A 9,783-nucleotide genomic window follows, 5' to 3' on the forward strand; every position below is an offset into this window, starting at 1 on the left:
CCAGTCTTCCTTCCCATCCCCAGCCTCACTCAGCGCCAGGAGAAAGGGTGGGACCACGGGGTGGGTTCAGCTGTGGCGGGAAATCAAAGCCGTCCAGACTGCGGGTGCATGTAGGCGGCACCAGGCAATGACACTGCGTGCACTTTATTTAAAACCACCAAGTGCTGATAAAAACACGTTCACTCCAGCCGTGATTCCTCCTCAAACCTTGACAGTAAGAGCTGGCACGTGGTCACTCCACGTCACGTGTGTCACATGCCCGCCGGCAGAGGAGGGTGGCCACCCCACCGGAGCCTCAGGGGAGAAGGAGCGCCCGGTGGAGAGGGGTCTGCAGGCTCCCCTGCTCCCCGCAGAGCATGTGAAGGGAAGGGGGGGCCATCTCGGTGTGTCTGCTCCGTGACCCTCCCAGGCCCTGGGAGTGGCCTGATCAGCAGCCCCTCGGTGGCGGTGGCAGGAATGGAGAGATGGAGGCCGCCTGAGCTCCGCAGACAAGTCCTTTGTCCTCAGGTCCCTGAAACCCCCACGGGGCTGAGCCACTGCTGGGCCTGCTTGCAAGCACCCAATGGAGCAGCCAGCCTCTGCTTCGGCTGCAGGGGAATCAGGCTCCTGAGAGGAGCCACTCTCTACGGGACACAAAGCAACCACAGCACACTTTCCTACACACAGTAGGGCAGCCGGCAAGCATGGGGCCCACAGCACGCATGGGGCCCACAGCATACACGGGGCCCATGACACACACAGGGCCCACGGCACGCATAGGGCAGCAGGCAAGCGCAGGGCCCTCTGGCTCGGATTAAGGCACTTGTAACAGACTCAGGTCCATCTTGCCCCCAGCCCCACGGGGCAAGGTCCCCACCTCCCTTCCCCTCAGCTTCCATCGGCCCTGCCTCTTTCCCTCCCTGGGCAAGAAGGGGAAGGAGCCGGCCTTGAAGGACAGTGGTGGGTGGGGGCCCAGGGCGGGGAGGAGACGAACAGGGAGGGAGCTGGAACTTGGCAAAGGAGAAGAGGAGGAGAGCAAGAGCAGCAGCAAGAAGGCGAGGGGGCTGCAGAGTCACAGGAGGCCGATGGCAGTGATGCTCGGAGAGCAGATGCACGAGCGGGGGCGGGGTGGGGGGTGTAAGGGGGGGCTTCCAAGCCGCCCTGCGGAGACGGAGACGGCTGGGGGCAGAGAAAGGGGTCAGAGGACCAGCAGGGGACGGGTCTCCCTCCCGCTCAGCTGGGGGGCTGGGGCAGAGGTAAGAGTCCTGAGGGTCCAGAGACAGGGCAAGCGAGGGGCAGGGGCGGGGGCTGGAAGGAGGGCCAGCGGCCCAGAAGCAGCTCAGCTCTTTGGTACGAAGACGACGACGAAGGTGCCGGGCGTCCTTCTCACTCCTCCTCCAGGCCCCGGGTGCCCTTGACCGCTCGCCTCTGCCGCCAGCGCATCTCCTCCACCTGGCGCTCCAGCGCTCGGACCTTGGCCTCCAGCTGGACCCCCGAGGCCCGGCTGCCCGTGAGCCGGCTCAGCAGAGCGTAGAGGGTCAGCAAGCCCAGGAGGAGCAGGGCCCGGGTGGAAGGGTCGGGCACCGACCGCACCAGGGCCACGAAGCCGACCAGGAAGAAGACCAGCTTCAGGCCCCACAGGATCCGCCCCAGCAAGGCCAAGAGCACGCCGAGGAGCAGGGACAGCAGCCAGTAGGCCACCAGGGCCCCCGCGCCCCACAACAGGAAGGTCTGCACCTGGCTGGGGCTGAGCTGCAGGACCTGGGTGAGGTGATCACCTGAGGGGGAAGAGTCACAGGATCAGCCAGCCTGCAGTGGTGATGGGCCAGCGGGGGGGTGGGGGGTGAGGGGGGCGTTAAAACCCAAAGAGAGGGAGGACTTAAACCCCCCTGCAAAGGGAAAAACATCCCCTCCCACAGGGTCACAGAGATGTAGGGACGTGAGCCTGAATCTCGCTCTGCTTCCTGCCGCCCTGGGCAGGCCACTTGCCTTAGCTGAGCCAGTTTCATCTACAAAATGGGAGTAATTCCTGGGCTGTTAAAGGAGATGCTATGGCTGATCGGCAGGTGGCGGCGGTCTCTGGCCTGCTATTAAGCTGGCCTCTGGGGAACCCTGGGAGGGGGCACGAGGCTGGGGGACAGTTTAGACCCTGAAAAGATAAGCTCCCACCAACAGGAAGTGATGGGCTAGGCTCCAGCTGACCCAGCAGTCCCTGCCACTCACCATCCAGCCCCAAGGCGTTCAGCAGCTGGGCGGCGATGCCCGACAGAGCGAAGAAGCCCACGGAGAGGCAGGAGGAGATGGTCCCCAGCACCTGAGCCGCGGTCTGTGGAGAGATGCGTCCCTCACTAGTGAGGCTCCTCTCCAAGCCTCGCTGCCAGTCCAGGCCGGGCCCGCGGGACCGGCTCCCACCCGCTTCTCAGCCAGGGTTTGCCGCCCGGGCCTTGGGGGTCCCTCCCAGTGCAGGGGCCTGGCCAGCACCGCTCCTCCTTCCTGGGCCCTGACTCCGCACAGTGCATCTGCTCTGTGCTGTGGTAGTGGGTGTATGTGGGGGAAGCATCAGATCCCATTAGGTGGGGGAGAGAGCCCTGCCTGAAGCCCCTGAGCCAGCCCCGCCCCCACCTCTACGATGAAGAAATGATACAGGTCTTGATGTGCCAACTCACGACATTAGTTCACATGTAGACTCTACAGTGACTCTATAGTGACCTGGTGACATGGATTTGTAAAGATGGCTCCTTTCCCAGCCTTTCTGGCCAGAAGGGCAGGAACAAAGGAAAGACGGGGGTGGAACTAAGGGCCTTCAGGTGGAATTCAACCAATGGGAGCGAGAGAGGCAGGTATGTCTGCTTCATGGTGTGGACTCTGAGGCCACTAGGGGTTATGACACGCAGGACACAGAGCGAGAGACGGAGTGGCCGCCAACGTCTCCTCCTGTGTCTTTCTCGGTGTGTGTGGTCCCAGCAGGGACCACCTCCCTCACCTCAGAGACCAGGTGCATGGTCTCCGGCCCGATCCAGGCATCCAGCGTCCCGCGCACGGCCCGGCCCATCTGGCTCAGGAGGTCGGCGGGGACCTCCCTCTTCTGCCTGCCGGGCGGCACGAAGTCCCGGGAGGGCTCGGATGACGCTGAGTGGAGGAGGACGAGGGCCACGAGGACCAGCAGGAGGGCCTTGGACAGCTGCTTGCTCGATGGCCACGTGCTGCCTGAACCTGCCATGACGGGTCTGCGGGGAGAGAAGCACAGGGTGAGCAGGGAGCCGACGGCAGGGAAACCCGCTGTCACCACAGCGGCACCCCTCGCCCTCCCGTCAGTGGAGAAAGGGACTGGCAGCTTAGGCTGGGCACAACCCTCCGATTCCGGGATTCCTCCCTCTCACCCTCTCACACCCCTTATCCCGAATATTAACTAACCGTGAGCATTGCTCAATGCCTTAGGGGGATGAACGCGCTCTCTAACCCTCACTCCAGCTCTAAACATCCGAAAGCCTGGCTGTGTCTTAGCTGCTTCGGGCATAAAAAATAATAAGTCTATAAGGCTTTGTTCCCATGGAGATTATAATCGACTTAAGACAAAGCTAATATAAAAACAACTTAAAAACAGTGCGCACACAGGATGACCCCCATATAACAACATCAAGAAAGCGCTCGGTTTCTGCTCTCGCAGGAAGATAACGCACGCACGGGCTCTGCAGGGCCATCGCGGGAGGGCGCCGGCCTCCTCGCCCTGTCGGTGCAGAGGAGGAGACTGGAGGGAAGTGTGAGCCCAGGGTCCCTGCCAAGTGGAAAGGCCGGGATTTGAACCTAAGCTTCCGCTCTCGAATCACAGACTCGCTGGGGTGCAGGCAACACAGCGGATTGCAATGCGGCTGCTCCCTGGGGTCACCGGGAGCTTCGCCAGGGCTGGTGCTGCCTCCCACGCCCAGTGGCGCTGGCGCTGCCTGGAGGTGCCGAGGCGCAGACCACAAGCTCCCGGGGACTCCAAAGTGCGAAGGCGAGACCCCAGACTCAGAAGGCCCTCTGCTCCCCAGCCACCATGGAGGCAAAGGGTGAGAGCACCACCTTGAAGGAAAGATATTATTCCTAATAGAAAGCTGCCCTGGCCGGTGTTGCCCAGTGGATAGAGCGTCGGCTGGCGGACTGAAGGGTCCCGGGTTCGATTCTGGTCAAGGGCACATGCCTGGGTTGCAGGCTCCATCCCCAGTAGTAGCCGTGCAGGAGGCAGCTGGTCAATGATTCCCATCACCAATGTTTCTCTCTCTCTCCCCCTCTCTCTTCCTCTCTGAAATCAATAAAAACATATTTTAAAAATAATTACAAAATAAAAAGCTAACCATGCACCACCTATCTCATCTAATCTTTTTTGGTTTTTTGCTAATCCTCACCCGAGGATTTCCCATTGATTTTTAGGGAGAGTGGAAGAGAGAGGGACAGACAGAGAGAAAGAGCGATGTGACAGAAACACATTGATTGGTTGCCTCCTGCACATGCCGCAACCAGGGCCCGGGCCGGGGAGGAGCCCTGGCCAGTCCTGCTCTCAGTGGTTAGAGCATAGGCCCGGGGATTGAAGGGTCTCGGGTTCAATTCCTGATCCAGGGCACGTACCTCGGTTGCAGGCTCAATCCCTCACCAGAGTCAGGGCCAGTGTGAGAGGCAACCAATCAACGTGTCTCTCTCACATTGATGTTTCTCTCTCTCTGTCGCTCCCTCTCCCTTCTTTCCACGCTCTCTAAAAATCAATGGAAAAATATCCTCAGTTGAGAATAATAATAATAAAAAAGAAGTGGAAAAGCCCAGCCAGTGTGGCTCAGTGGTTGAGCGTCAACCTATGAACCAGGAGGTCACGGTTCGATTCCCGGTCAAGGGCACATGCCCGGGTTGTGGGCTCGATCCCCAGGGTGGGGCATGCAGGAGGCAGCCGATCAATGATTCTCTCTCATCATCGATGTTTCTATCTCTCTCTCCCTCACCCTTCCTCCCTGAAATAAGTTAAAATTTATTTATTTATTAAATAGAAAAGCCAGGACATGAATCCAGGTACATTTGACAGCAGACACCTCCCTGCCACATGGCCGCCAACGTAGCTAAAAGGGAGTAGGCGTCTATCAATCATCTCCGTGACTTAGAGGTGACAAGTCACTTCACCACCTTGGGTTCTGCGCTCCATGTCGTGTTCCGTGATGCTACAGGCAAGTTAGGGCCCAGCAAGCACTGACTCACTGAAGCAGGGAGGATCGGCCAAGAACCGTTTTCAGCACCAACATCTCTGGGCCGCCATGCTCCAGAGATGTCAATCAGCCCCCTTCCAGGCCCGAGAGGAACCTGTAGCTCCAGGGCGTTCCCAGGACTCAGAGAGGGCGGGTAAGGGAGGAGCAGCCAGGGGCAGGCAGAGAGCTGGCCCGAAATCAGAGCCAACAGGATGGAGGAGAAGAGACAGAGGACATTCCCTTCCTTGCTTTGTGGGGAGGAAGAGGGTTCGAGAAAGGGTTATCTATAAAAATATCGAATTCGGGCACTTCCTGGCCCTGAAACCGCTGCTGAAGTCTCCCGAGGCCAGTGGGACCAAACAGGGCTGTGAAGCCTGCAATTCCCGAGGGACGGCCCCAGGCTGGGAAGCCTTCTACTCTTCCTGGCACAAATCAGGAAGCAGATGGCTGCTGCCTGCCGTGGTCCGAGGCGAGGAAAGCTGGCGGCTCCTGAGCTATCTGGGTCACCAGCACCCGGGACTAAAGGGCAGGCCTGCTGTCGTGGGTGGGATCCTATATCCCAGGAGCTCCACCAGCAGGAATCAGATGTCACCTCTCCATCCTAGGACACATGAGTTGCTCCCCCGTGGCAGCCTGCTGAGTTCTGCGCTGGCCTCCGCTTGGAAGCGGCCACCTGGCCGCCCTGAGGGGAGCCGGGGGACCCTGAAATAAACCCTCAGCAGCGAGGCCATGGCCCCGCGGCTGAGGGTCGCCGGGAACCTGAACGGGACTCTGGGGCGCGTCCTGCGCAGAGAAGCATGCAGAGGACTGGCTGCTCCGTCTCTTCTGTTTTCTTTAACAGGAGTCTCCGTCTTTTCCTCCAGGTTAATCCCAGACGGCAAGAACCTGACCCCTCACCATCTGCCGCCTCACCTCAGCTCAATCACACACTCTCTCGCTAAAGAAGGCCACTGTCAAGGGCAGGAGCAGCCTCGGCTCTGAGGGGAAGTGTGTCTACTCGGCCTCACCTCCTGCAGCGGCCGGCCTCACCTAGCAGGCATCCCCGAGCACAAACTGTGTGTGCACACACATGCATGGTGCATGTCCCTTTATAATTTACAAAGTGCTTGTGAGCCCACCACTCCATTCAACTCTTAAAACTACCTTATAAGGCACTGCTACTCCCCGCATTTTACTCAGAACACCATGCTTAGGGAGGTCAGGTGACTTGCTCAAGTTCACAAAGCAGAACTGGGACTTGACTCCAGATGCCCTTTTGCTCATTCCACACCCACGCGCTGCACCCGTAAGACATGGCCCCTGCCCTCAAGGCACTGAAAGGTCTCCCCAATATCAACAAGCTCAGAGTGAGAGGGCACCCAGACTCCCAGGACAAGGCTACACACCAGGTGACCCACCCCACCCGCTGGGCTTACAGGTCAGGGTTTGTACCAAGCAACAGGTGGGGACAGCAAAACTCTGGGACCAGACCGGCCGCTGCTGTTCAGGCCGCTGCACTGTGGCTGGGGAGGGCCGGGAAACCCAGCGGAGGGGGGACGGCTCCTTCAGCCATGGCGGTGGGAAGCTCCCCATGTTTAGGTGTGGTTTGCCAACAGGCAGGGTGGCTCCTTCCTCTGGCTGGTTTTCTTTCACACTATGAATCACCACGGGGCAGGAGGGTGCTGACTTCGTGCCTACCCGGGCTCTGACTTCCTCATCCTGGGGGGCAGCCGTGGTTCTCAGCTCGGGCCGCCCGTCAGAATGGCCGGTGGACCCGTCACAGCCAGGGGGTCTGTGCCATCGGGGTCAACGACCCCCGACTCTCCCCGTGAGGGGTCAAACTTGTGTTTCCAGAGCTCCTAGGGAACTTCTGATGCGGAACCAGTGTCGGCAGTTCAGGGAAAAGTATACTCCAGGCAAAGCCCTGGAAGTGTACCTCCATTTTGGTCCCAGGCTCAATTCTGCCACAAACTAGAAGCCACTATCTCCTGCCTATGACTTTAGCTGAGATCCAGTCTCCTCCAATGTTCACCAGGGTAAAGCGGGGCCACGAGTTACTGCAGGGAGCGAGCCTGGCTCTGCAGGAACTCGGCACACTGCGCACACCTACAGGCGTGGTGGGGACAGCACAGAAAGAAAAAATAACAGAAAGTAGAAAAAACAAAGCAAAGGAATGTGCAGTACACAAACTCAATATACTACCCACTGCACTGCAGCGGGTTTAAAGGGTTAAACGCCTGCCTCCCTTTTAGGCTTTGAGCACCTCCTGGTCCCGACCTGACAACTAACTTTTCTCGGGCTCCCCAGCGCCTGGTACATCCTTGCTGGTGACTATTAGAAGCCTGGCCAGAAGCCGAGAGGGTGCAGGGGAGGCAGCAACGGGGAGCCATACAGACAGAGGTGGGGGAAGGCTTCTTTTAAAGTTGATCCAAACACGCAGCGGCCACCCCAGGGTCGCCTGTGTTAAAAGGAAGCTCCGAGACGGGGCGAAGCTGCCACGGAGGGGAATGAAGTCAGTGGCCTGGCAGGTGGGGGCGGCCCCGCTCACCCCCAACAGCTGCTTCCCAGCAACTGTTTGGGGGCAGGGCGACAGGCAAAGGGGCAGCTTCCCAGCCTAACCGAGCCCTCCCCAGGGCCCAGCCTACCCAGACAGGGTGTCAGTGGCATGTGCTATTTCGAACAGCGTGTCCCCTGCCAAGCCCTTGCTGGGTGGCGTCTCTGGCGAGGGATCCGGCACGGCCCATGGGTTCGGGGTACCCCAAAGGGCTCGGAGCGGGGCCGCAGGAGGCTGGGCCGGCGGGCGGGGGTCTGGGGCGAGGCGCTCAGCGCTGGCCTCGTTCCCCAGCCTGACCGCGCCGCGCCTCGGCCGGATTTCCTAGCAGCCTCGGAACCCTCGGCTCCCAGGAAACGCGTGCTTCCCGTTGCCTGGTAACGACGCCCCCTGTTGCATAGCAACAAGGATCCGGGTCCCCAGTCGGACCCCTCCCCAGTCGTGCTCGCCGAGCCTCGCGGCTCCGCCCCGGCCCCGCCTGCGTGGCTGCCGCTTCCCTGGCCCGGCCAGCCCCTGCGCCCCGGTTTCGGCTCACACTCACCGCCTCCGGCCACGGCTGCCCTTCACGTGCGACTCCGCTAAACGCGCCACCAAACCCGCGCCTCGATCCCCGGGCGTTGGTTTATGGTCTGCGCACGCGCAGGGCGGACGCGCCCGGGACCCGCCGCTCCCTCCCGCCCCGCTCGGCGCGCTGTGCGCATGCGCCCTCCCCTCCCTACGGTGTTTTCCCCGAGCTTTCCCACCGGGAGCGCCGTGGGGTGGGCGGCTCGAGCTGGGAACGGAAGTCTGGCGGGAAAGGGGAAAGGCGTGACCACATCTGGGCTGCAGGGTGGGTCAGCTGCATCTCTCAACTCGGGGTCGAAGCCCAGCCGCCCCTCCAGCGCCTCGGCATTTGGGGCGCTGTCGTGCCTGAGCGCCGCGGTGCCTCCTGGGTAGTGTCCTAAGGAAGGGGCGCCCCAGAGCCCTTGGTCTTTTCAGGAACTTTTCTCGCTGAAAAGGCACAAAGGGAAGCGGTGTTGGAGCAGTTTCAGCCGCGCAGCGCTGTTCCCTCTGAGAGCAGTTCCACGCCCAGCCTGCAGGTGGCGCCCAGCGGTTCAGTTGCAGAGAAGGAGGGGCGCCAACTCTCCTGCCCCATCTCTGCCGCACACGGGCAGCATTGGGGGGTGGGGGGGGAGGGGAGTGGGGGCGGATTTGGAATGAGGTGACCCCTTGCCGGCTTCATCTCTCTGAGTCTCAGTTGTGTGGAAATTCAATGAGGTAACAGTATGCACTTAAAAAGCATCCCAGGTGCATTAGCCGGTTTGCCTCAGTGGATAGAGCATTGCCCTGCGGCTCCGGGTTCGATTCGGTTAAGGGCACCGGTGGGAGCACGTGCTGGAGGCAACCAATCGGTGTGTTTCTCCGTCTTTCCCTCTCTCTGAAAATCCATGGGGAAATATCCTCGGGTGAGGATTAAAACAAAAACAATAAAGTCACACAAAATTAATCTCATTTTTAAAAAACATCCCAGTTGCTGTTTCAATGTTTAGATGACATCGGCTGCCCTAGGGGAGCTCGCCTTTGATGCTAAATCAGTTCCCCAAACTCCACACTCCCTTTCCCCGACCTGCACAGCCTTCTAACTCTGTCTTCTTCCCCGACCCGCCAGCACAGGAGTTTTGAATATTAGATCCTCACAACAACCCTCTGAGTTAGTGCAACCCTTGTTGTCACACACACACACACACACACACACACACACACCCCTCCCCCCGGTTTTACCGATGTGGGAATTGAGGCAGAGAAGTTCACAAGTTTACCAGCTGGATGGGGCTGGGATTAGGGCACACACAATCCGACCTCAGAGTCCACGCTCCTGGGCACCATGTCATACTAATCTTCACTCCTGCAACTTCTGCCCTTCTCCCCAGCCCTTGCTTGTGCTGTCCCTCCTCTTGGGGCGTCCTCTGTGCTGCTTCTCTTCCATCTGCATTTTGCCCACCTGTTAGCATCAGCCACACCTCTTCGGCGAAGAAGACACACCTGTCTGTCCTGCTGCTTGGTCTGGACCCCTTATAGCTCACACCA

The 9,783-nt window shown here is 60.0% G+C and overlaps 1 protein-coding gene across 2 annotated transcripts; it reads right to left on the reverse strand.

Annotated features, from left to right (window-relative positions):
- Nucleotides 1–105: 105 nt before the first annotated feature.
- On the reverse strand, nt 106–8,366 carry TMEM109 (transmembrane protein 109). Of its 2 annotated transcripts, none has more exons than XM_070427254.1 (4): nt 8,258–8,366; nt 2,963–3,206; nt 2,203–2,305; nt 106–1,757 (listed from the first exon to the last, which is right to left on the reverse strand). In XM_070427254.1, exons 2-4 carry the CDS (start codon nt 3,197–3,199, stop codon nt 1,366–1,368), a joined length of 732 nt encoding a protein of 243 aa, XP_070283355.1. In that variant the 5' UTR covers nt 3,200–3,206; nt 8,258–8,366; the 3' UTR covers nt 106–1,365. The 2 variants fall into 2 exon arrangements, with proteins under 2 accessions (XP_070283355.1, XP_070283357.1); XM_070427256.1 differs by lacking the exon at nt 8,258–8,366 and adding an exon at nt 7,811–8,029.
- Between the last annotated feature and the right edge of the window lie 1,417 nt (nt 8,367–9,783).

This window comes from Myotis yumanensis, unplaced genomic scaffold (genome assembly GCF_028538775.1).
Source record: "Myotis yumanensis isolate MYYU_CA2020_CCGP unplaced genomic scaffold, mMyoYum1.0.hap1 SCAF_10, whole genome shotgun sequence".
In the NCBI taxonomy this organism is placed as follows: Eukaryota; Metazoa; Chordata; class Mammalia; order Chiroptera; family Vespertilionidae; genus Myotis; species Myotis yumanensis.

Excerpts from the sequence above, each read along its gene's own strand:
- TMEM109 (XM_070427254.1), bottom strand. The coding sequence starts at position 3,199 with ATGGCAGGTTCAGGCAGCACGTGGCCATCGAGCAAGCAGCTGTCCAAG. Across the intron at positions 2,306-2,962 it reads CCATGCACCTGGTCTCTGAG|ACCGCGGCTCAGGTGCTGGG; the intron begins GTGAGGGAGGTG and ends ATCTCTCCACAG. Across the intron at positions 1,758-2,202 it reads GAACGCCTTGGGGCTGGATG|GTGATCACCTCACCCAGGTC; the intron begins GTGAGTGGCAGG and ends CTTCCCCCTCAG.